The sequence below is a fragment of the Sinocyclocheilus rhinocerous genome, unplaced genomic scaffold (genome assembly GCF_001515625.1).
Source record: "Sinocyclocheilus rhinocerous isolate Xijiao unplaced genomic scaffold, SAMN03320098_v1.1 scaffold3957, whole genome shotgun sequence".
NCBI classification, from domain to species: Eukaryota; Metazoa; Chordata; class Actinopteri; order Cypriniformes; family Cyprinidae; genus Sinocyclocheilus; species Sinocyclocheilus rhinocerous.
The window spans coordinates 59,937-87,852 of record NW_015657978.1 but is presented as its reverse complement, the minus strand read 5'-3'; the positions used below and the strand labels follow the sequence as shown (position 1 = coordinate 87,852).

The 27,916-nt window shown below is 37.2% G+C and overlaps 1 protein-coding gene across 1 annotated transcript in view; it reads right to left on the bottom strand.

Moving 5' to 3' along the window:
* The window catches only part of LOC107721969 (MAGUK p55 subfamily member 7-like), a 108,790-nt gene that overhangs the window by 37,050 nt on the left and 43,824 nt on the right, over positions 1-27,916 (bottom strand). Inside the window, exons 5-13 of the mRNA XM_016530202.1 lie at positions 26,222-26,353; positions 13,358-13,439; positions 13,103-13,188; positions 12,686-12,760; positions 10,290-10,486; positions 9,261-9,325; positions 4,139-4,159; positions 4,019-4,033; positions 2,597-2,638 (exon numbers count right to left, since the gene is read on the bottom strand). Coding sequence (XP_016385688.1) covers positions 2,597-2,638; positions 4,019-4,033; positions 4,139-4,159; positions 9,261-9,325; positions 10,290-10,486; positions 12,686-12,760; positions 13,103-13,188; positions 13,358-13,439; positions 26,222-26,353 — 715 coding nt within the window. The remainder of the gene's footprint in view (positions 1-2,596; positions 2,639-4,018; positions 4,034-4,138; positions 4,160-9,260; positions 9,326-10,289; positions 10,487-12,685; positions 12,761-13,102; positions 13,189-13,357; positions 13,440-26,221; positions 26,354-27,916) is intronic.

Here is a 27,916-nt window from a genome sequence, read left to right as displayed (position 1 = left end):
GTAAGACAGTACCCAGATTTGAAGACTACAGTAAGATTTAACTTCTACTGTTAATAAGATTTTGGTAGGCTACTATTAGATGGATAGCCTAATGTCCTAATTCAGATGGGCTACCTGTTTTTTGTTTTTTTTATGGTATATCAAGAAGTGTATATTTTTTAAAATGTGATTGTTGGTACATTTTACCAGTTTTTTACCATACTTTCAAAACAAAAATTAAAATAGGAAAAATATGCAATATAAAAATAATTGAAGACAAAATGTGTTTTACTGAGAAAAAACAAGATTTGGTTTTTAAAAAGCCTTTTTCCAAAAGGTACATCTGGAAAAAGGGGGGTCGTCTTATAATCAGGGTCGTCTTATATTCGGGCCAATACGGTACTTGAAAAAAGTAATTGATTACGTAACTCGCATTACTTGTAATGAGTTACCCCCAACACTGCTCATTGTGCGCCTGACACTCCTTCATCCTAGTGACACAGGGGGAGCAGAACTAGCAATGCATCCTTGTTATACGGTCTTACATTACTACAACTACAGGTTCAAATCATAACAGCGAATTAGACCGTAGGCTTTAAAGAGGTCAATGTTTTCCCCTTCAAAAAATTATCCTGTTACATGGAATATGTAATGCATGGCAGGGCACGGCACGGAAGCTGGAAGGAGCTGTCCTGGGACCAGCCCTTGAGGTGCTTTGGCCGTTGGGAGGAAGAGGAGAGGCTGAGGTCAGAAGGCCAGTAATGAAAGCGTGGAAGAAAACAGGAGGGCAGAGAGAAAAAAAAAAAGAAGCGAGAGGCACAGCGTTGAAAAGGTTATCCCTATTGAATGACAGTGCTTGATTGAGCTTGGCAGACAAGACTGTGCGGCTTTATTTATAAACTTTCTACCCACAGGATTGCCTGTGAAATCAAAAGAGTTTAAATGAGTGGCCAGCGGCTTAGGGTTTACACAAACAGACTAATGTCTATTAGTGAGAGAGAGAGAAAAAAAGAGCCAGAGAGACAAAGGAGACCAAAAAAAAAAAAAAAACAAGCAAAAGAGAAAGGAGGAAGGAGGAAATCAATTTGGCTGATTGACAGAGGAAAAAAAGTTTGTGAAACAAGTAGCAAACAAGAACCCGAAAAACAGCAGCGGAACATACTGTACACTGGCCCCATAAAGAAAACATTATAAATATATTAGAAAAGAAAAATCTAATTAATATACTGTACATATATACAATATACAGTACTGTTCAAAAGTTTGGGATGAGTAAGACTTTTAAATTAATACTGTTAATCAGCAAGGTTGCATTAAATTGACAAAAAAACGAGGAGCACACAACACTGCATTGCCATCATATTTCACAATAATACTGTTTCACTGTATTTTGATCAAATAAATGCAGCCTTGGTGAGCATAAGAGACTTCTTTGAAAGACACAAAAAAAAAAAAAACTTACCCTTAACTTTTGAACAGCAAAGTAGCTATACAAATAAACATTTAAATTCATATTATACTGACAGATTCATTGAAATTGAAGAACAAAATAACTGATTTGCACAAATTGGTGAACAGGAAATGGAAAACCTGGAGTAGATCTAGAATGGAGTGATTACAGAACACTGAGGGGAAATTGCCGTGAACTGAAACCGAAGACTCTTGCAAATGATAAATTATTTTTGTACTATTTGAGATATTTAATACTTAAAGGATCCACTGAAACATTGTACTTTTTGCGACCACTGAACAGAGCTGTCCCAGACGGGCATACTGTACAACAGAGTACATGAGTCTGTGCGGTGACAGATAATGAGAGCGCTACAGCACACTCATTTTCCACACACTGACGCTAGAGATGGAAACCAGACTAAGGCCTGACTGAGAGCTGGCCTTCAAACAGCCCAATGTCCAACACACACCACATCAAGAGCCTGCCGGACCTCCAACACAAAGCCTGGAAATGAACCAGTGCCTTTAACTGCAATATGTTTAACATTCACAAAGAGCTATTTAAACTAAAAACACTGCCAACACACAGGAAAATCAGAAAGTACAGCTGCTCAGGGCGATTGTATGAGAAACTAGTGCACATTTGCCTCTTTTTTTTTTACCACAGGACTGTAGAGATTACTTAGATTTCACTGATATCAGATATTTCAGTTTGATTCTCCGCTTTGCATTGCGAATGAGACTTAACAACACTCAGGAATCGCTACTAACAATAACAAAGTCAATCTTAGATAAAACATACAAAGCACATGGTAATGACCGTGGCAACTACAGCAGAAAAAAAAAATACAGACTGAAAAACGCAGACTGCTACCACTTATAAACGGTGAGATGTGAAGCCAGAAGGAAGCTAGACAATGATACTATAGGACATGCAACAGCGTGCAGCCACATGTCAAAAAAGATTTTTGTCCGCAGACACACACAGAGAAGGAGAGAGAGAGGGAGGAGATTGAGAGCCAACAGCTTATGAAACTGTTAGGAGAGAATGACACAGAACAGGATATACAAACTCTTCATCATTAACATGAATCAGACAGAAGAGAGAGGAATTATATGGGACAGAGGACAAACACATAATCAAGCATAATCAAAAAGAGCTCACCAATATGGAGTCCACTTAAATAGGAGGCAAACTCAGTGTCCTCTTCAAATTATGAAAGGCAGAAGGAATCAGGACAGATTTATATTAGAGAGAAGTTAGCAACACTACTACATACTGAAAGATGAGCAAAACAAAAGATTGTCAATTTGGTTTATAGGTATAAAAATAAAACGGACAATGACCACAGCAACATTTAAAGGTTTGGGATCAGTATGATTTAAAAAAAAATTAAATGATCACATTTATTCAGCCAGGAGGATGCGTTAAATGGATCAAAAGTGACCTTAAAGACTTTTACACGGTTAAACAAAAAATTCTGTTCATCAATGAATCCTGGGAAAAACTGCCACTCTCAGAAAAAAGGTACAAAATCTTTCAAAATGTACTAATTTGTATCATAATAAGGTACTAATATGCAGCCTTTAGGTACTAATATGTACCTTTGAAAAAGTACCACCCCAGTGACAGCTTTCATATATCTTTGTTTTTCCTGAGAGTGTGGTTTCCAAAAATGATTAATCAGCACAACTGTTTTCAGCACTGATACTAATCAGAAATGTTAGAAATCAGCATTTCTGAATGATCATGTGACAGTGATGACTGGAATAATGGCTGCTAAAAATTCAGCTTTGCCATCAGGAACAAAAGACATTTTAAAATACATTAAAATAGAAAACAGTTATATTTGTAATCATAATGAAATAGTTTTACTGTATATTTTTGACCAAACAAATGCAGCTTCAATGAGCATAAGATACTTTTTTCAAAAACATTATCGACCCCAAACTTTTGAACTGTTGTGTATTTTACAGACAAACACAACTATCATATTTCTTAATTAACTGATCCTCTACAGCCGAACCAGGTGGACGGATCTATTGGCAGCGCTCGCATTCAACATTCATAACTTTCCATGTGGGCCATAAACTTCAAATTTCTTTTGTCTATTAGACACAACTCATAATGCATTCAATACATATCTTGCAGATGGAATAAAAGAAGTTATTCAAAACAGCTTTTGCATCTTACACAACAATAAGACTATGAAATACTGAGGGAAACATTCACGTTCAAACTCACATTCACACGGTCTATCATGAAGAAAAACTAAAATGGATGGGATTCATCTGAACACTCGTACTAATATCATTTAAAGGGTAAGGCGTAGTTGGAAAGGCAAAAAGGGATGTATTGTGTGCCTGTGAGTGCATGTCTTTGTGTATGAGAGAGATACAGTATAGTGAACTCTTGGCCCCTTTACACACTCTGCTACGCTCCATTAGATGGTTGTGGTCCAATGAATGCTAATCAACCGTGTCTTCATTGTTTGGGTACTCTGTTACCACATACAGGGGTCCCCAGCCAATGATCTAATGGCTATGACATCTAATAGGCGAATCAGAGTTAGTCTGAAAGGTGTACGTTCAATGTCCTCCACTGGGAAAGCAAAGAAAGGAATATGATAAACATAAAAAAGATTAAAAACAGATCAAGAGAGGGATGAGGAGAGCAAAAGAATGGAGGAAGAAGAAACTGACCTACCCAATTCAACCGTCTCATCATCTTATGAAGGAAAAAATAAACAAAAAGGAAAGATATAGTTATGTGACTGGAAGTAAACATATTTGAAACACACTGAAATTCACAAATTTAAAGGGACAGTTCAACAAAACCTATTTTACTGTCGTTTACTGTTTTAATGAAAGTCAGTGGGATTCAGTGTGGTTTTAACCCCAATGTTCTTCAAAAAGTATTCTTTTTCACAAAAGAAAGTGAGTCATACAGGTTTGGAACAACAGGAGGGTGACGAATTGATCACAGTTTTCAATTTTGGGTTAACTATCCCTTTAAATGTCGAAATATTGTAAAATTGTATGTTTATTTTCTATGAAAAGTCTTTAGTATGCTACTAAGTGGTAAACCATTGCTTACCTCATAGGAAACTGTAACTACCGAACAACTAACATTCATACAAGTAACAGTTCATAACAGCAGAGAAAGTGTTTTTGAGTGTGCATGTGCAGGCCTGAAGACATGAGAACATTTGGAGTCACTTTAAAAGCTTCCTCCAGTTCATGTGGTCTCAATTCTACTAAACAAGCTTAAATCAAAACACACACGAGCAAAGGGCAGCATCTACACAGCCTGCCATACACATCCACACAGTCCTGCCAAAAAAGCAATACCATGAAGAGAAAGACGGAGGGCAGTAAAATCTTTTGTGTGCTATCAGTCAAGTGAATCCTTAGGCATCTGCCTTCTTGTCGGTGTGACCCAAAGGACCAAAAAGACAAAAGAAATGAAAAAAAAGAAAAGAAAAGCAGATCTAAGGGCATGTTTAAAGTCTGAGACAAGAAGTGAGGCCACTAAGCTTAGGATAAAAAAAATATATACGAAGTAAATGGGTATGATTTACAGGTGAAAATGGATAACTGTCACGTCTGTCATAATTACTGACAGTGGATTTCAGAGAAACTAAATCAGAAAAGAACTTCACTTTTCAGTAAAACGTGTCCCCAGAATCCATTTTTGGACTTGCATGGTACTAGGGCTGCACGATAAATCGCATGCGATATTTAACGCGCATCTTGTCAGTAAAGCCATTCTGTAATCAGTGGTAAATCTCCATCACGTGCGGGCTTTCACATGAAGCAGCATTAACTACACAGAGCCGTTGTTCACCGACAAGCTGCGCAAAACATGCACAAAATATGATCGTGGTTTTGCGCAGCTTGTCAGTGAACAACGGCTCTGTGTAGTTAATGCTGCTCCATGTGAAAGCCCACAAGGTGATGGAGATTTACCGCTGATTAAAGAACCGGCTTTACTGACAATATGCGCGTTAAATATCGCATGCGATTTATCGTGCAGCCCTACATGGTACCATAAAAGATATAAATTGGACCGAGCAAATATGAAAACAAGATGATTGAAATTATGCCATTATGACACAATAATTCCAAAAAGATAACAGATGCCTTTTGCCTACAACAATTTATAAATTAATCTAGAATAGATGATTAATACAAATAAGTGGGTATGGTGAGTGTAGATTAAAGGGTTGCTTAAACTGTTTCCATATCTACAATGATTACAGAACAATTGGAATGAAAGTATATCTGGTCAAACAAACAAAGGGCACAAACCAGAGTGTGTGCAGAGGCAGGATAGACCTACCAACTCACTATGTTTACATACACAGATTTAAATCAATCCCACTGTAGATTCCACATGTACTGTTTATATGCGCCCTATGTAAATATATCAGTTGACATGAGCATATATCCCGAAGAAAATAGTTCTACGTGCAATGTGTCAACACTACAATAACAACAAGAAGCTTGTGATCAGTGTTCCTGAAGACGTTAAGGTTACTAACTGATATTAGGTTGCATGAGGATTATTAACTGAAATTAGGTTGCATGTAAAACCAGCTAGTCTAACCAATAGACACAATTTTCTCATAAAGATGCAAGAGGAAGAGAGAAATGTTAATCATAAGAGAAAAAAGAGATTACGATAAGATAAGATGTATTAAGAGGAATCCACTAGTAAACAATATAAACAGACATTAACTGACTAAAGGTCTATAGAAACCACATACTAATACTATAGGGTTGGTAACTAGAAGGTTGCAAATTTGACATTTCTGTGTAAAAGGGATTATTAAACAACAACAACAAAAAACGTATAGTGCATAGACAGGTTCTGTAAGTTGTAGGAGTTGCTGGAGGCAGATCTGAATACAAGCTTGCAATCTATTATAACAAAGACTGCTTCACTGGAAGATTGACTTATTACATTTTGTTTAAGAAAAAAATAAAATAAACTTATGCATGGATAAATTGTTCACAATACACTAAAAAAATGACCCTTTAACACTTGCACTCTCTATTCTTTTTCTATTCTACATGTTTTTTTTTTAATTATAGAAAAATGTCCCTCTAACACTATATACATGCATACATATACACACACACACATATATATACACACACATATATATATATATATATATATAACAAACCTTGCTACATGTATTGCGTTAGACTAACCAAGACTTGTTGGTTTTGATTGCTTCTATTGTCCTCATTTGCAAGTCGTTGTGGATAAAAGCGTCAGCTAGGTGTCTAAATATAATGTAAATGCAAAGATCATTTACATTTGGTGCTCCTTCCTTGTAAGGACTGAACCAGCAACCTTCTAGTTACTATTCCTTAACATTAAACTACATCAGACAAACCTATATGTGCACATGATTCAACTACAGTATAGTGTAAGGTACTGTGTTCCCAGCCCTTTTAACCCCTTATTTGAGCAATTCATGAGCATCTACTGGATAATGACTTTATTTTTTTTTTAATCCCTAAAAAATACTTTTGCCAACAAAATACTTTTGAACTATAAACAACTGTGAAAAACATACTGGTAAATCCATTATTTTTAAGATGAATTTGAAAACCATGATTTGTAAATAATTTAACAATTTTCTATGACAGTGGAAACACACAGTTTTACTTTCTGTACCTGTCCAGGGGTGTGTGGTTTGTAATGGATATGACATACAGCCTCAGCTAGTGACCATACTGTTCTGATAATAAGGCTTTATGTGAGTGCACATATCTGCAGCGCAAAGCACTAGCGTGTGTTCAGTCATCCAAAAAGAGCCCCTCATCTCTGCTCTTTGAAATATGGGCTAACGTCACCGCACTGCAGGCCAGTGGACAGATGGTCTTACTCTTAAAGCACACGCTCACACGGTTTCAAACAAACAAACCCCTTTCTTCCAAGCACACTTATACGCATCTATACCTGTGTGAGTACACATTTGGATTGGTATTGTATATGGTCTGTTTCTGGTCAAGTCATACATGGAGCTTTCAGTTTTTCTTACAAATTCCCATACGTGACGTGATTCTGAAAATTCTACACTTGAAAAGTTGAATAAAAGCAGCACTTTAATATTACTTATGCTTATTTGCTATAAAGAGTCTACAAAAACGACAGCAGTTTCATGACTCCTGGGGTGGTCCTGGAAAACTCATCAAGAACCGATACCTCAGTGACATAAACATCAACTTTTCCTTCTCATTGTTTTAAGCAGCTGATAGAGTAACGGACAAAAATGGAAGAGGTGGGAGGCCGAGCATGTGGCATGGGGGATAAGAATCCAGAATGGCTGTATTATTCAATCAAGTGTATTTGGAGCTGTACGGATGACGGCAACATGTCGAGAGTGTTGCTGTGCGTCTGTCTCGTGGTGAGTCTTAAGTGTGCCCATGTGTAGAGAGTAACCCAGCACAGCTCTGTAAAGACCCCTGCTGTCAGCCAGTGGGAGAGATTAGAGCTGTAGTGTACAAATACACACACACACACGCATGCAATAATCAGACATGAGAGATTAATGGAAACCAGGAGAGGAAGCTTATGTCCAGGAGTGCATTAACGCACATGTACATGAATACATATGTGTGCACATATCTGCCTGGCACCAATCAGGGGAGTCTGGGCTCCCTGACCGCATTCACTTCACCTTGTACTTCCCAACTTTTCCTCCCTCGCATCTAATCTTTTCCGGTTGCTGTTCTTACTATTCTTCTTTTTTTTCCTAGCCATTGCTTTACTCAAAAAGTCACGTCACAGCATCTGCAATACATGGGCCTCTTGCATATGACAGTTTAAAGATCATTACTGCAGTACTCCAGGAACAAAAGGATGAGAATATACAGGTCTCAACAATAAGGTGGCTTGCAGGCCTGATGTCAGTGAGAAAGTTTTTCAGGCTATTGCTGCATTACCAATTAAAATTTCACATTCAGTGACCTTATACATCAATGTCTTACAGCAGTGGTTCGCAACCTTTTTGATTCAAAGGCCACACGCTATCCAACATAATATTCAACCCCCCCCCCCTTTAGGCTATGGTATTTCCAGTATTTCTACTGTAATTATGACAAAGCTGTTTTTTTCAACTTTTTAATGAACAGAAACAGAGTAAACTGAGTAATTTAGGGTGGATTTTTTTTTTTACATAGTTATAGGTTTTTTTTTTTTCTATTAGATATTTCAAATATATATACTGATAAGAATATATACATACATATATACATACACTAATACGAATTTATTAATTTAAAATGCTTTAAGCTTTGAAGTCATCCTTCGGCCCCGGACCACTGGTTGAATGAGAACCACTGTTTCTGTGATTTTATCAACACTGTTTTTGCAAATTATAATGATTTGTCTCCAAAATAACATCTAGCCATGGGTAAGATTTTGTCAAAAATGCTAAAATGATTGGTGACCGTCTTGAAAGTACCAGTAAACATGTTGAAAACAACAAACCGATCAGTAATGTTTTGCATCATATGCTATCATTTTCTAGCAAAAGTGTTAATGAAGGTTACATAACAGTTTTACAAGCACTACACGTTTAAAAGAGAAATACACATATACACATATATATATATATATATATATATATATATATATAAATAAACTGTTAATAATAAAAATCAAGCATTATTTTCATAGTGGGGCCACAACTGATAGCCTGACTGGACTAGCACGAAAAAAAAAAATCTTATTGTTGAGCCCTGCTGTGTATGTGCATGTTTCAGTGGTTATTTTAGTTGCTGCGTGATTGTATGAGTGTGGTCCTTACAAAATCTTTTGCTGGGGGTTCTCTGAAGAGTCGTGACGGTCATGGGTCTCCAGGTTGCCAACCTCCTGAAAGAATTGAGAGAGAAAGATAAAAAGCTAGAGAGGCAAATAAATCTACACTCACAAAGTCAGTGTTTGGAACTGACAAATGTATTTAGCTGATACGAGTGAGAAGCAATTTCATCCATCAAATCTGAATCAACCGACGACAAAAATGTAAGGAAGTCAGTTTGACCATCTAATACTTTTCTCACACTCTTTTATAACCAAAATGTGCAAATGTAACTTAATTAGAAATGTAGTCCTCGGAACCAGACTGACAAGCCTATTCTCTGTTGCCGTGACTGTACCCATGCAGAGACATGCAATAAAACCATCACATTTCACGACCGTATGGGGATTACTAAACACTTCACTACAATGCAGAGCTACCTGCCTAAGTATCCATTAGTGAGTGAGTGTGTGAGCGAGAGAAAGAATGGTCAGCCAGAAACAGCACTTGCTACTGTACATGACAGGTTCAAAAATATGTTTTACAATTGAAAGTTACTTTTTTCAAGAGAAATAGAGCAAATAAACTATTTCCTAAGGCAGCACACATGTGCATGCACGTCAGAGTCCACTTTACAAAGAATGCCACTGATGTGCAATTTTCCGTGTGTGGACGTCCAAAGTGGATGTGAACCAGTGCTATCACTGTCTATCATTACTCATTCCAGCCCAGACAGCCACGGAAATCCAAAGTATTTTGGCCGAGCCCTCTTGCACAAAAAGGGAAAAAAATGATGAGGAAGACAAAAACAAAAAGTCAGAAAAGTCATTCCTTTCATAGTAGGGAGTGAAAGTCAGGTTGTAGTGGAGTGGAAGAAGTCTGGAATGATCGAGAGACAGATGCATGACAGAAGAATATGATATATGAGGGGGCTGGACAGAGGGCGGACAGGATGATGGAGTCATGGGGTGCTGTTGAATTTAAAACTGGTGATAGTGGGAGGAAAGGAGCAGGGAAGAGAGAAAAGCATTGGCTAACCTCTCCTGAAAGTGTTTGGATGGGATGAGTCCTGCGCGCTGGTTGCCATCACCCTCCAGTTTGGCTTGCCACCAGGTGGCATCGTCCTGGCTCATAACCTGCAGGATATCTCCCTTCCTGAATGCCAAGCCTGCCTCCTTGCAAGGGATCGCCTTATCCTCAGCTGGATTGTAGTCAAAAAGCGCCTTTACAAACATCTGAAGAGCAAGAGAGAAACAGCTTTAAAATGAACAACATTAAATGGATTAAAATGAAATTAGAGAAGGCTGAGATTCAAATCACATCTGCTCCGTCCCTCTCTCTAAACCATAACCAAATAAAGGTGTATTTTGGGTAGCAGGCAGGCTTACTTTCCACACATACACACTGCAATGCAACAATTGGAAATTCTGTGCGATTCTCATTAGCGTTTTTTCTCTCTAACAAAGAAGATCATGAGGTTTTTAAAGGATTGGAGTGATTGTGCTGACATATCAAATGAATAAATAAGACAAATATGAAGGGCTATTGAGAGCAAACGGAGACAGCAAAGTTCCCAAAGCGCAGAGCAGTGGCTTGTGTTGATTTAGAGAGCTGCATGTGCCACCCAGAACAATGATGTTACAGAGGAGAACGTTCCCCACAAACACACCAATACATCCTGAGGGAACGCTTCATCTCTGTCTAGCACTCCATTTTTTTTTTATCCCTCTTACACATGTGCAGCCAATTAGCAGCACTTCAACATACTCATTACACATGCGGAAAACAGTAAACTATGGTCACTGGATAACACACACACACACACACACACACACACATGCGGGTTATGACTAAATTCAAAACTGAAACATATTTAAACCATTACAGCACAGTAAAATAATATAACAGACTCGCATAGAAATGGTACAGTCCTCAATTACGACACAACACTCAAAAGAGATGACTGTTTTTGCTTTATTGGTGATTAAATAAATTCAGCCATATAAACATTTAAAAAAATAAAATCTTACAGACTCTAAACGTTTGAATGGTAGTGCATCTAAAGGCTGTGTCTTAAAACACTGACATGTCCACTTAGGGAACATTTTAAGGCATGTTCATGATGTTAATTTACACGTATGTTTTTTTGACTGAAATTTCAGTCAGCATTTCATTTATTTTTCACAGACAAAGCAATCTCAGAATGCATGGCAAAATTTTGCTAAAAAGTATAGACGACTACCACCAAAATTAATTAATTTTACCTAATATTGTGTATGCAATCTATGTTTTGTCTTTAATTGCATCATATCTTTAGCTTAGCAACATGGTCTTAATTCTATTGGAATCAATCAGGAGTTAATGGTTCTGACTAGGGGTGGAACGGTTCAACTTACTCACGGTTTTCGGTTCGTATCACTGTTTTAGAGTCACAGTTTTGGTATGGTTCGGTATGTGCTGTTTAGGCAAAAACTATACTGTCAAATAAAAATAAAGAAAATAAGAATAATCTATCTAACTACAAGCAACAGCACAAATAAATACAATAGAGTAAAGATACAAATAAAATAAACAGTGATTTTCAGGGTTTTTTTTTAGGTAGGACTAACATTAGTTTTTAGGTACAGAAATTGAAAGTAATGAAATGTAAAACAGCAATTAATATTAAGAAAGTGCTGTCACTTTAAGAGAATGCACTGATCCAGTGCACTGATACGGTACGTTCAGCCGGCTATGTCTGCTATAGGATATTTACCAAGACGGTCATTTTGACATAATTTTTGTGTGAATTTGTCCATTTAAACACAATACTACAGAGAGAGATTAATATTTGCGCGCGTTCTGAGGCGCGGGTTTGCACGCTTCGAATGAACGCACGCACAAATCTTCTCACTGCACGCGTGAGCTCGCATCCTCTGGCTGAGCCTGGTTCTTAAATGTTTAAACTGGCAAAGCTTAAATTAGTTCCTAGCGGTCCTAGCGCGTGCCGAACCGGGTGTGGAGAACCGTACGGTTCGATTTTTTCCCGCAAACTGTTCCATCCCTAGTTCTGACTCAAGTTTCTAGCAGGCTTCACATGAAGAGTGCTATTTGTGCGATGTGAATGAGTGACTATTAAGAGTAGCTATGCAGCATATACAGCATTTCAAATCAGTCATTATTGAGGTTTCATGTAGACAGCAGGCTGTGAGTCAGCTCTCTTGGTTTAGGAACAGATCGACAGAGAATGTTTGTAAGCTGGATGGGAGCTGAGAGGTTTAGTGCAAATCATTTGTGTTGAAGATGAATGGGAATAAAAGCTTATCCATCAAACCAGCAGCCCGTGGTACTTGTACAGGGAAAAACTCCCCCACTGTTTGAGTAGAACATCACATATAGGCCAACTCTTTCTCTGTTCATCATGTCTGATCGGCAATAGTGAGGATGAATTGTACCTTGGGCTCTTTGCTTTGTGCCTCCTCTTTGATGCCTGGGACCACTTTGAATGTGATGGCACCTTGCGACTGGGACTATAAACGGAGTCAAAAAAAGACAACATATCAACAATCTTTTAAGCATATAAAAAAAAGACAAAATTAATACACCAGTGCACATTATTCGTTTCATTTTATATCTTATCTTTTTCATTTTAAAACTTCCACTAGCTCTTTTTTTAATTTCTGTTGAAATAGCCAGGGGGGAATTTAACCACTTTCAATATTAACTTCATAGCCTATAATGTTTCATACAGTACATTAACAGTCCAAACATTTCCCTTTGGATAAAATCCCTTTTTCACAGGATTCTGTTCTATTACAGAAGTTAAACAACTGTTTCATGTTGTTTCATGTTGACTCTCCACATACACATACCAGGATGCGAATTATTTCCTCAGGCTTTTTGTCATCTACCGGGATACCGTTGACCTCTTTCAGCTCATCTCCGACATGTATCAGTCCTGAACGCAAGAAAGAGGAGTGGATAACAAGAGAAGTTAAGAGACCACAGCACTTTAGCAGTTAATTCAGTGTAATAAACCATCTCATGCTTCATGTAAACAAACTAAACATCTGGGTGCTGTTAGAGAGCATTTGTGTATAGAGAGAAAGAGGTACATCAGCACTTACCACTTCTGTCTGCTGCCCCGCCCCTCATGATGCGTGCCACTATGATTGCCCCACTGTGTTCATCCTTCTTTATGGTGGCACCCTGTAACACACATACGAAATGTCAATCACATTTACTCAAAGAAAACATACAATTAACATTGCACAGGTTTATATGCACACATATGTTAATTAAACTTTAAATTTTCTTAGACATTAATAACTTTTGTTCCTGAATGAATGAGCATTTTTTTAACAAATTGGTTAAATGAATTATTCAATGACTCTGAAGACATGTTTCATTACTGAATCAATCAGCGTTTTTAAATTAATCAGCTGATAGATTCAATGGCTCACTAATGAAGACAGTTACTTTTTTATTCTTGAATGAATCAGTGGTTTTTTTTTTTTAATCGATTGAACGAATGAATCAGTGACTCACTGATGAATACAGTCAATGCATTCACATATTCATAACATCCATCCTAAATAGTATGTGAGATTAGAATAAGTATGTCCCAAAGCGTAGCATTTTGAAAAGAGTATGCCAAAAGTCTCCAGGCGGTCTACTATTCTGGCAGATTTTTGAAGAGTGGATCTTTGCACACTCTAATGGCTATAATATTGTCCATAACCCATCATATTTTGGAGGAGGATTCAGTTCAGTACTGCAAACACAAATAAAAAGAACTACAAACATGGCTGATGTTCATGAGATTGATGGTTGAGGACAGAAACACGGTTTATTAACTCAAATGGGTTTCAGTTATTAATTAATAATATTTAATGTTATTTGTTTTATATTTCATTTGCAACAACATTGTAAACCATTCAACATACAAGCAGCACAACAGCAAAACATATGTTTGGCCACTATTACATACATGGTTTTGCAAAAACATAAGCAGAGTTCTCTGCATGAAAGAACCAATACTGGCAGATCAACGTGTTACTTGTTTTCTCTCCAATAAGGTAGGAGAAATTCTTAGTGTAAATTTAATTAAATACAATATAAATTGTGTATATAAGGATGTTAACAGTGACAGGATGAGAGAAAGGCCAGTTTACACTGACAGAATGAACGTAACTATGTAACAGAGTACAATTTTATGACATAATTTTGTGTCCAAAATTTAGCCAACTCTTCTACTACATGCTCAAATGTTTTGCCTTTTTCTTCACAAAAAGACTACATACTTTTTAGGGCGCAGTATAAGTAGGTGAAATGGGACACAGCAAGTCACTTGTTCCATTCCTGAATCAATGTTTATGAATGCATCTGTTAAATTAATGATTCACAGATGAAGAGCGTTAATCATTTCATTCCCGAATGAATCCCTTTTTGAAAAACATCACTTGAAAAATTATTTAAATTTCTCACTGATGAAGAAAGTCACTTATTTCGTTCAGTGACTCACTTCATAATAGGCAATTGCCACCACCTACTGGCATAAATATGTATAAAGACCCACTATAAAGACCCACTGTAAGTGCTCGGAGACTGGAGTATGGCTAGATACACACAACCACTTAATGGCTTTAAATGGACTGCTATGACTGCCAAAAACACAAGCAGGAATGCAAAAACACAAGCTATCCATGGCACTGGTCTGCCAACAATATGCCAGCTCTGTGTGCCATCCTGCCGCCATACATACTCATGCGCTACTGTAAGAGAGACACATGTGGTCAGACGCTCACAGCATGGGCTGTCACCACACACACAAACGCACGGCGAAATTAGACAGCGAGACGAAGACGGCAAGACTCCTAGCAGGGTGCATGGCTATTCACACACAAACATGTCAGACAGTTTGAGCTTCAGTCTGCCTTCTTTCACCCTCTGTTTTCTGCATCAGTGTCTCTAAGGCTGTTATTATTTCTGAAGCATCCGTGACAGTGGATGAAGGTGCGGAGCGGTTCCTCCAGTGTGCATGTTTGTTTAAAACCTATTGCCGTTTTTACCTCACCTCATTTCAGGTGTCTAAAAGCGGTGAAAAAACGACCTTGACAAACTTGTTCCATTGGCACATCAATAGGATTTGTAAAACTCTAAAAAAAATTGTTTTTGATTATTTGATGACTTGGTCACCTGTAATGATTTTGCAATGTCATCGTCACGACTAATACATATAGCTCAAGGTCCTCCTCTGATGTGTTAAACACAGCTTTTAAGATGGAAAGAGCAGCCGTTTGTCGACCCTCCCTTCAGAAGTCTTTGAATATTTCCTGTTGATCAAATAATTGGAACAATTTGGTGACCTGGGAGGACAAGGCAGCGATTGGCCCGGAGCTTTGGGAGGTGACAGAAACCAGTGATCAGCTTAGCTGTTACATCTCAATGTGAGATAAAACAGTGGTGTTTATGACACATATGAGGGAGATTGAGAGAGAAAGGGAGTAAAGAAAGAGAATTGGACCACAGATATACCATTTAATTTGGTAAAATGTGATAAAGTGAACAGTAGAATCAGTCCAAAAACTTTCCTTTTTAATCAAAACATGAATAATTTCAAACAAAACTAATCACTGAACTGAAGGTACAGTAGTCTGTTTAATTGAGTGTGGAAGGAGTTTTTTCCAGTGTGTTGGAACAGATCATTATTCACTCAGCAAGGTTATTATTCATATCAATACATCATTACACACTCAACACTCTCTGGCTCATTGTGCAAGGCAAAGACTTTTTAGATATACATAATGCTTTCATAAAAGATAAAGGCAAAACAAAAACCAAGACAAAGATTTCTGTCACATCCAATTAGAAAAGATATTTCTCATATTATTCTAATGAATCTTACCCGTAATGACTAACATCATTCTGCAATGCAAACACATTGATCAGAAGCCAGATACACAGCTTCTACAAACCTCTTGACGCCAGGCTTAGAACTGCCCACAGATGGAAGGGCTCTAAGCAAACTAAAGTGATATGCATTAAAGCAAATAAAATATTTTGTCATTTACCCATGCAAATGACTGAAGTCCATTTTTTCTCTCTCTTGGTGTGAGAGCATGAGCTGATATTATTCAGGTGCAAGTTTGTCCTCTCTGCCTCGGACAAAACTGACTTCCTCCAAATCGCACATGCTGCTGAGAGAGCCATGCTACACTAGGCTGACTAACCAAACTCATCACGCAGGCACGATTTACCCATCAGGAACTCCACCTCTGTTAGTCATCCTTGCAAGTGCAACTTCATTCTTGCAGTAAGGTCACTTGTAATAGGCAGCCAGAGGAAATGAGCAGGTTCTTTGATTGAGCATTTTTAAGGTTTTCTTATTTCCTCTTGTTGCTGAGGTCTGCCCATTAAAACACGCTCTATAAATAGACTTAAATGAAAAATTTTCCTCTGAACGTTGTGAGAGAGAGAAAGCAGAAACTGAGATGGAAGAAAAATTAAGCACGTTAGAATAAGAGGCCGCGGCTCCCTAAATTACTCATCAGTAACGTGACCCACGGCTGCCAGTTGTGAAGGTGATCAGCTCCATATGCGGAGACTCTTAGCACACAAATGCTTATGACTGTTATTATAAGGCCAGTCAAAAGTGGATGGCTTAATCTGTGCAGAGCTCAAAGCGCCGAGACAAAATTAATTCTTCAAAGACGGTTCATCCGTTGGCAGATGAAAAAATCAAATGTACATCACCGCCACTCATGACTGTGTGATGACAGTAACTGCTCATGTGTACGCTTACTCTCACGACAGAGGCATTAGATGAAGACAATGAAGAAAATCTTTTCTTTTATACAAATACACAAAGATGATCTACAAGCACATGTTAAACAGATGCCGTGGGTGCCAATGGGTCAAGGGGTGTGCCTGGTTAGGAAGGCCCAATTAGCCCCCTCTGGTTGATTTCTACACCATTCGGCTGCCAAAATGCACAATTTCTTTCTTTATAACAAATAAGCTGTACAGTTTTATATTTGAATTAGTTGTGTATACACACACACACACACACCTATTCAAATTTGGGATTGGCAAGATTTTTAAGTTTATTATTAAGCTCACCGATGCTGCATTTATTTGATCAAAAATACAGTAAAAACAGACTTTTTATAATATAATGTTACAATTAAAAATAAGTTGAATATATATTTAAATGCCATTTATTACTGTGCTGGCAAAGCTGAATTTTCAGAGGTCATTACTCCAGTCTTCAGTGTCATACGATCCTTCAGAAATAATTCTAATAGGCTGATTTGGTGCAAGGTAACATTTCTTTTTATTATCTACTGAATGTTGAAAACAGAGGCACTGCTTAATATTTTTGTGGAAACCATGATACATTTTTACAGGATTCTTTGATGAATAGAAATAAAGCATTTATTTGAAATACAAATGTTTTATAACATTTCCTGTCAATTTTGATAAATTTAGTGCATCCTTATGATGTATGTGCGTGTGTATAATTTGCAGGTCTTTAACTTATGGGGGTCCACCTGTGCCAGCCAAGTAATGGCCATTCAGATTAATGGGAAAGCGATAGATTTCTCGTGATATTATAGATCTCCTTGGTGCATAGTACCAACATATTAAGCTTTTTCGAACACACTCTCTGACATCATAACATAACTTTTTCAAACGTCATTACAATAAGAGTCTGAGGTTCAGATCATTTCAGCAGAACCTAAGCTCTAGCCATCAAGGCAGACCTGAAAAAACAAACACAAAGACTCGGGCAGAGACAGAGCGAGTGTTTGACACAAAGTCACTTAAACTGGCGTGAAAACATAAACAACGATACACACTCTCTTCAACACGCCGCTCAAATGAACATAAATTACAAAGAACCAAATGGCTGTGTTTGCTGTAGATTTGGCAGGGAGAAAGTTGGGGAGGAAAGGACAGCAAAAAGAACAACAGCGAGGTCATTAAAACACAATTAGCCACAATTATCACAGCTGATTTATGCCACCTGCGAGTATACCAGCAGGAAGAAGATACGTGTTAAACAGGGCAACATGGTTATTAAACTTCCAATTATAAATGCACACACACAAACACAGTGAGACTCAAAACAAACACTGAGTCTGTGATGTTTCACTCCCTTTATATATTCTGACTGTTATACTGACCCTTCAATGACCTGCTCAGTAAACACTCAATGTTGCTTTAACCCTGTTGCATTACAGTTCCATCATTAACAGGTATTATGTTGAAAAAGGAAAATTGGGTCTCATTAAGGTAATAATGGCTGAGGAATGCCAGGGTTTGTGCTGAAAACAGGACAGGCCTGACTTGAATGGAAATAAATAAGAATGACAGGAAGGTAAATGGGAATGGGTGGAGGTAAAAAGGGAATAAACAGGAGAGGGAAGTTGAGGCCTGGGATAAAACGCTGGATACAATCGTTCATGTCTCCTGCAGTATGACCCTGAAGGCTAGAAACAGTCATTTTATATCCAATGGGAAAACACACTCCAAAGCAGGTTTCCAACATCAAGTGATTTTTCCATCCAGGCTGAAACCTTAATACTGCACAAAGCAACTAAAAATGGCAGCTAATCAGAACAAATTTTTTTTTTAATATATTATTTAATATGGGGTTTTGGGCTAATATGATTCAGCAGTGGTTGAGGCTACTGAGTACAACACAAAAAAAGAAACAACGATTTCTTGCAGGCTTTTGCGATCGATGATGTTTAGGTCAAAACTTAGACAAAGAAAGTGTTTATAAGAATCAAAGACTGAAATCGATGTGTGTCTCTGTGGTTTCACACATTGGATTATCCATAGGTTGTCTTATAAGTGTTGCCTGTGTACCCCACTAAGGAAACATCACTTTCAGAAGCCAGATCTTGTTCCTTCACCTACATGAGGAAATGCCTTCGAAAGACAAGCAGACCTTACTACACAAAGAACACAGTGTGTGTGCGCTGTAACAGGATATAGACAGAAACATGGACACTTGGGAAAATCAGAGCACACTATGCAGAGGAAGGAATGAAAGATTAGAAAAACAGCAAAAGGTGAGGAGAGAGGCCTGAACACCACACTTACATAATGACCAGTGACAAACTCTAACCCTAATAAATCTGCATTTCAAATATTCTTTAAATGAATCATTTGTCTATTAATAAATGTATTCATTATCAAATTATTTTAAATAAATAAATAAAATGTTTATTCTGTTGACAAGGCTGTAGGAATGTATGAAGGAACCTTGTATGAACAGCCTAAAACTTTGTCTGGCCAACATTAGTCTATTACTGATCTCAGCAGGTAACGTAGGAGATGAGTGACACATTAGCTCTCAGGCCAACACTACCCTCTGATGGTGCATGTCAGTGTCTGTCGTCAATATCTCACTGGAGAGAACGTTCTCTTCCACTCGGAGCCATCAGGGCCATGATATATTTCTCCTGAGTACACAGATGTATCGCAAAAGCGCTATCATGTGTGCTCCCGTCTTTCACCCTAATCTAATTTGTGCGTCCATTATTTCTAGAAAGTGACATTACTTTAGTGCTTGGTTTTTTATCACTAACCCAAACGGATGACCTTATAACCTTCCATATGCTTCAAAAGAAAAGAAAGAACAGATGAAAACCTTAAGCAGCAAAAGCTAACTACAAATTAAGGTAGAAATAGATACCATTTGGTTATTAGGTCTATCAAGCAATTAAATTTTTTAAATACAATTAATTTTATGATGTGCCGAATAATGTAATTAATCGCAAATTAATCAAACATCAGTTTTGGCTGAGAATTTTTTTAGCCCTCATATCTTGAATATTAGGGGCATTTAAATTTCATTTCATTTCAATTGCACACAATATAAGATGACAAAGTTGTGTTGTGTGTGTTAAATGCGTTAATTTGAACATTTACATTATTTTTTCATAATTATTTGAAGCAAATTAACATGTTAAATTGACAGTCCTAGTATAGTAATTTGTCTTCCCGTATAAATCCAGGGCAGTCAACAATTATACATTTTCTGAATGTCAATTACAGTTCTCATATCTCACATATAAACCCTACTGATATCAAGAACCAAAAACTACCATTCGGAAATATTTAGCATCAAAATATGTCAAAATATATAAAAAAGGTTTCTAATGAAGCTGCTGGAGAGGAAACATCCATGAAGCCTTGTGTCATCAAGCCTTGTGTCATGAAGCACCATCACCTTCAACTCAAACTTGCCAAGACAGAACTGCTTGTGATTCCATCAAACCCATCGTTTCATCACAATTTCACCATCCAGTTAGGCACATCAACCATAACTCCTTCAAAAACAGACAGAAACCTTGGAGTTATGATTGATGATCAGCTGAATTTCTCAGACCACATTGCTAAAACTGCCCGGTCCTGCAGATTTGCTTTATTCAACATCAAGAAGATCAGGCCCTCTTTTGGAACATGCTTCACAACTCCTTGTTCAAGCTCTTGTTTTATCCAGGCTGAACTATTGCAATGCTCCTTTGTTTTCTCTTTATTTAATATACAATTAACAAAAAGCAAAAAAAAGGGGCCTCTAACATTTGCTTGCTCTATTCTTTTTCTATTTCTATCTATTTTCTTTTTATTTATTATATAATTTTAAAAAAACAACCTTGCTACGTGTACTACGTTAAGCTAACTGACACTTCTTATAGCACTTGCATATCATTGCTCTTTTGTTGATTTTGATTGCTTCCATTGTCCTCATTTGTAAGTCGCTTTGGATAAAAGAGTCTGCTAAATGACTAAATGTAAATGTAAATGTCATCAACCAATGAGAGGTCAAAGAGAAAATGAGAACAGTGTGAACTTTTATAGTACAGAATGTCTGTTGGCTATGCTTGTGTTCCAAGGCTCAACATGACAAATCTAAGCTCAGACATTCAAAAACATTTTTTTTTTCCATAGTAAGTCTTGTTTTGGCTTCACGGTCTCGGAGACTTGGTCCTCTACCATTGTATAGATTTCATTGCCATGAACAGTCAACAGCAATACGCCAAAAGAAACAAGTGTTTTAGGACGTTCCGCATGCTTCATTGACATTGTCCTGGGGTACTGAAACTGTTTGAGGAGAATCATTCACTTTGGTCACTTCACTTTCTTTAAAAAAAAAAAAAAATGATGTACTGCACAACACATTTAACACAACACATTTAAGAAAGAAGTTAAAAAGTTCTCAAATATTTTCAAAAGAACATAAAAAGTAAATGTCTTAAAAATAAAATCACAGGCTTTGTTGCTATTTGATTGTGTGGTGGTTTTTGCTGAAGACTCGATGATCATCTCCAAATAACACAGATTACAGTAATATACATTACTGTAATAATGGCTGACGGGGAGTTCAGCACTAGGAGATAATTTTTTTTTTTTAAATGTGCTGTGTATTTTAAGAGTTATTTTTATAGAGCCGGTCTCAAAATGGATCGGTCTGTAGTGCTCATTTATGCGTAATTTTTCTTGCACGCTCTCAAGAATGAATGCATCATGTGAATTTCTGTGTGTGAGAGTATATGCTATGCTGTTGGAAAATATGTTGTAATTATAAAATTAAAAACAAAGTCCCTATTTGACTTGTTTTTGAGTTGCTTAAAGTCACAGGATCATGACTTGTCATTTTTACATTATATATCAGTGGTGTCAGATGAAATATAGAAAATTTTATTCTTAAGAATGTTATGTGAATCCAGAATTCTGGATTCTCGAGTCTAAACATATGGAATTTGATGACAAGATATTGATTAGGATGTAAGACATACTGCCTCCTGAGATCCACCCTGGCAGAGATCATATTAGGAAAACAAATAGTTGCATAATAATTACTACAATCTTTTCTGTAATTTCTTTAAATGCACAGCAAAGGCAAATTTGTAGAAATTCAATAAACACTTTCCTGCTGACTTTTGCATTAAACTTCACTTGTTGAACTTCGATCAATCAGATTTACATTTAACCATATAAAGAATCAAAACGACTTCCAGGTTTGATTAATAAATAAAATATATACATTTTTAATGAGAAACGTGTTCCACAACAGACCTCTAAGGTTACGTTTACACTAGAGCGTTTTCGTTTTAAAATGCATAACTTTTGCTACGGATACACCTGTCATTTACACTACTCCGGCGTTTTCGAGACTTTTGAAAATGCTGCAAACCCGGTTTTAGATTGAAAACTCTGGGGTTGCTTTTCAGTGTAAACGGACCAAAACGGAGACTTTTGAAAACGATGGCATGGCTGCCCACATTTGCTCTGCGTATCCTTGACGACCGTGTATACAATAACATCATGCTCATTGTTGTACCCATAGATATGTATAGGTAGATGCCACATTCAACCGCTCCAACCACATAGACGTCCGCCATCTAAATAATAGGGAATCTATACAAATCTATGGCTGTACCTGCATGAATGTTCATGTGACATGCATTTTCAGTTGTGTAGTGTGGATGGAGATGTTTTTCTGAAATGCAGTGAAAACGCCAGTGTAGACGAGGATCGTTTTCATTTTAAAACGAAAACGCACTAGTGTAAACAGGGTCTAACTGAGTGTATGTGTGAGATAGATGAAGATAGAGACACACTTGTGATGTTGCTATTAAAGCAAAAGGTGGATATACCAAATTTTTGTCAACTTTTCACTCAAACTGTTATACTGACAATATAATTTGTGATTAAAAAATATATTCCAACAGAACAGAAGCCAGAGGAGGTCCTCATTTTGGAGAAGGTGAGGGGGTAGATTACCACATACCTCGGGATGAGTAACATGGAGATTAAAGAAGAATACTACATCAAAAGACAAACTGTATAGTTACGGATGAAAAATTTTGTTGAGCAGTCTCCATCTTAAAAGTGCAATAAGCACCTAGATGAGAATATGCTAGCCAAAACAAACAGTGCAATGAAAAGAGTGCACACAATCTATAGCCAAATCATCTTATTGGCAAATGTCTGTTCTGTCTACTCTTCTCCTATTACTCAGTCTGAAAATCTGGATAGAATATACACACTTCCATCTATCCAACAAACACACACCCCATACACACAGTCTTTCGCCTTCCTATAGACCTTTCAGTAACCTTATCCAAAACGACACATTCTTTCAATAAAATCCACCACTGAGCTCACTTCTGTTGCTGTTGCCGTCACCCCACATGTATGCTGATCCAAGCCCAATTATTTCAGCATCCTGCCATTGCTGCTAATAAATCAGCAGGTTAAAGTTACCAAATAGAGAGGAGAGCATTTGAGGATTTGGGTCCCATCCCCGAAGTGCTTGAACCCCCTTCACTTTCTCCTCATTACTCCCCTCACTAAAATACGCATGATGTCATGGGCTGAAAAATGATAGCAATTAATCAGAGCTACTGAATCCTACCCATTCGACTAATCACAATTATACAAACCGATGAATCATCCGCAGAGGCAGAGGCCTGCTAACTACCACACCAGAGAAAGAAAGAGAAATTAGAGTTCAACTTTGCAGTACTTTTGTCATAATGACTGCACAGGCTGTCTGCACCTGATATATACAATTTCAAATTCAAATCAGAGAGAAAAGAAATAAAATGAAGACTTGACATTTAACTTCTTGTCTGAAAAACAGCTAGAGGTTTTGGAGGGGCAGCCAGCATCTAAAATTGCTGAGGACTTGGGCCACAGGTCACACTATACCTAACCAAAGCCCAATGTTTATTGAGAGGAAAAGAGAGATTTATTTTGAATTTCATTTCACTTAGGATTTCACAATAAAATCGAATGCTGATCAATTACAGATGTTAAATCTGAATTCTGAACGCATCTGATCTGGAACGCATTTGAAATCCATTATTAATTGACCACCTATACACCATATTTCAGGACATACAAACAATCCTGAAGGGCCATTCATAAAAACAATTGAACTGAACAGCAGGTGTGTTTATTATGCATTGTATCTCATACATAATGTACTAACAATTAATAATAATTACTTGTCACATATAGAACTTCAAAAATATTTAAAGAACTTTTTTTTTTTTTTTTAAGGAGGCAAACTCCTCAACCACCACCTGTGTGCAGCATCAACCTGGATGATGTGACGCAATCATAGTGCGCCAGAATGCCCACCACACACCTGCTTATTAGTGAAGAGGAGTGATGAAGCAAATCAATTGATACAGGGATTACAACAGAGGGTAGTGAACAAATTTGGCCAGGATGCCAAGATTATACCTCTACCTATAATTATACATTTCCTGGGACTTCCTGGGAGCTTTGATGACTAAAGAGGTCAGGACCTCGTTTTAACATATCATTCGAAGGTTGAATGCTTAGCTACAGTAGGCAACTAGGCGAGAGCTTTAAAGTACATTACAATTAAAAAGCTATTATTTGATCAAAAACACAGTAAAACTGTCATAAAAAAAAAAAAAAAAAAATTAGCATGCCTATTATTAACATATTGGCTGTTTATTATAGTGCTTATAAAGCACATATTCTGCATGACCATATTCTACATCCCTAATCCTACCTAATACGTAAACTTAACAACTACCTTACTAACTATTAATAAGCAGTAAATTAGGAGTTTATTGAGGCAAAAGTCATAGTTAATGGGTTGTTAATTGCGAGAATTGGACCTTAAAATGAAGTGTGACCAAAAACATCTATTTCAAGTTATAGTAACATTTCACTATATTTTAAAATGCAATTTCTTCCTGTGACGACAAAGCTGAATTTTTAGCATTTATTATCTTTAGTGTCACATGACCTTCAGAAATTATTCTAATATGCTGATTTGGCGCTCAAGACACTTTAAAGAAAAAATTCTCATTATTATCAATGCTGAAAACAGTTGTGCTGATTAATATTTTGTGTGAAAACTTTTTTTTCAGAATTCTTTCATGAATAGAAAGTTCAAAAGAACAGAATTTATTTGAAATTTAAAAAAATGATTCATAACATCATAAAATGTCTTTACTGTCACTTTTGATCAATTTAAAGCATCATTGCTAAAAAAAAAAAAAAAGTGTAGTGTTGATGGTAGTGGTAGTGTAAATATTGTGAATACATCATGCAATTACATAGTGACAATGTAGTCTATTTAGATGAAATCAAAAACTAGCCATCACGTGCATCACAAGTATAAACTTGGTATAAAATCAGACATACTGTCTGTCAGGCAGTCTTAGGTCCAGAAATTAGAAAGTCAACATTAGTCTAGGAGTGTTATGCTACACTACCACACCACCTCCAATAAATGTTTCTCCCCACAAGCACTTTAGTCCAGCATATTTGTTGTGATGTAGTAAAAGAAATCTAATACACTGGCAAATCACCCAACAACTGCTCAGCTAAATACAAAAATATTTAATATGTCATTCTGAGATTCTCGAAACTCGAGAATGCCAATAGATGTCAATGCTCATTCATTGTCACTTTCAAGTACAGTACAGCCTCAAGCTTGAATCCAAACAGGTTTGTGCAGCTGATGACTATACGAGTAAACAGAGGTCTGGATTCTGACAGCTCGCAGAGAAATGAGATGAAATGGAGGAGCGAAAGTTGGCCAGAAATCTAGCCTAGAGAGAGCTGTGAACGACACGTAAGGGAAAGAGGAACAGACACATACATCTAAATGCCGCAGGAGACCACTGGACATAGAGCGGGTGAGAGTGTCTGTAAGGTAATGCGGAATGTGGCTTGTGTCATGTTTAGATGGAGGATATGTGGTCACTCAGGAACTAGAGGATAAGGGTGAACAGGGAGTGCGAGCCAAACACATCACTGACACCACCGCGCGAGTGCGCTTGTATTTATGTGCTTCATGTTCACAAGAGTGTTTTCCACTACGTGAGCTTGAATAATGGCAGCCCCTGTGTGTCTGGCTTTGACAGCATGTGGAAATTTGCATGTGTTTGTAAGTGTGTGTGAGAAGGAAGTTCTCTCACCAAAGGCTCTTTATTCTTGACCAGTCGAATGATCTTCACAGAATCTTCTTCATCATCAATGTCGTCTGGCAGAGGAGGAAGTTCTGGATCGTAACTCTTCCTGGCCACGGTATCATGAACAGACAACAAACTCTGCAACGAGAATGAGTTGTACACATAAAAGTCCACAGAAGCTCACACAGTAAGACAAACAGTAGTCGTTTGTCTTACTGCTTTAGATTACTACCTCCTACTGACAAATAAAGCTGCTTTTGAATTGATTACAGTCACTATTTCACTACAACCCTCTTTGGCAATGTTATTTGTTAAAGTGTCTCCAGCAGGAAAAAAAAGAACTGAATCAAAACCAAGACCAATCATATTGTCATCTTTCATTTGATTAGATTATTATGAGTATTACGAGTATCCCGCTGGGAATACGGCAACATTGCTGTGAGCTTCCAAGGGGTGAGGACACTTTATGGCAGATGGATGGACAGAAGGCAATGAAGTTCTCAGCCATTTCAGATATTTCACACCTTAACTCTCAGAGAACGAGGTATAGCAAAAGAATGACGGCATTCAGAGATTCATTACTGAACTGTTTTAACGATGCTGTGTCAAATGCAGCTTGAAACACTTTTTCTTTTGCTCCTTTTCTCCCTCGCATTTCCAATATTAAAACATCTTCCAGTTGTGTGCCAGAGATAAAAAAAAGAGAGGGAAGAGAAAAGAAAAAAGAAGAAAAAAATAGAGACAAGAGACAAGACAGAGAGGAGAAGAAAAGTGTCTGTTTTATGACATGGGATTGAGCTCCACAACAACACTCAACATGTGGCTAAAGCAGAACAGATGGGAGAGAGAGAGCGAAAGAGAGAGGAAACAAACAGGGAGAGAGAGAGTGAGTCATGTGTCTAGTAAGCGGGTCAATTTCAAATCCAGCGTTTTACTGAAAATTACATATTAAATATTAGAAATATCTGATAATTAATTTGTTTCTGTCAAAACACTTCAGTCTTCATAGATAATTAAACTGAATTAAAAAATTAAGTTGAATCTGAATCACTCAGTCAGTCCACACCAACGCTGCTGAATTCCCTTTTTACCAGAAAGTGAGTTTGCAGTCCACATTTAACGTCATAAAAGACTGCAAAAATAATGACAAGAAAACTTCTGAGTTTTTTCTCATAAGATGCACAGAAGAAAAAAAAAAACATACAGAGCTTTAAATCAGATCTACATTGTGATCCGAACCCTAGCCGATTCACTAGAAAATGGGTTCAAGTCTACATCTCACTCATTTACTGCATGCGACTCAACTTTCTGAACGGCAAATTATCATTAATTTCTGTCATGTACATCTTGAAATTAATCAAGAAGTTCTGAGATACTTAAAATCAGTATTATCATGGACTAGCTGATCATTTGACAATATGTAGTAAAAGATACACAGTTGCAAAAGTCTACTTATTTAAAAAATGAAATGAAGACCTACCACTGCGATACAAATTTGACTCTCATTATAAAATAAACCTAATTTCTGACTGGACTATACACCTGCCAAACAAACACATCTACACACTATGTTTAGAGATAAGCAGTATATTATGAGATGTAAACAACTTAGAACAACCACAGACATGAAAAAAGTTTTCACAATCCCTTTAGGGTACAAGGTTGTTTGCGTCTACACTAAACACAGCTCTGCATATCATA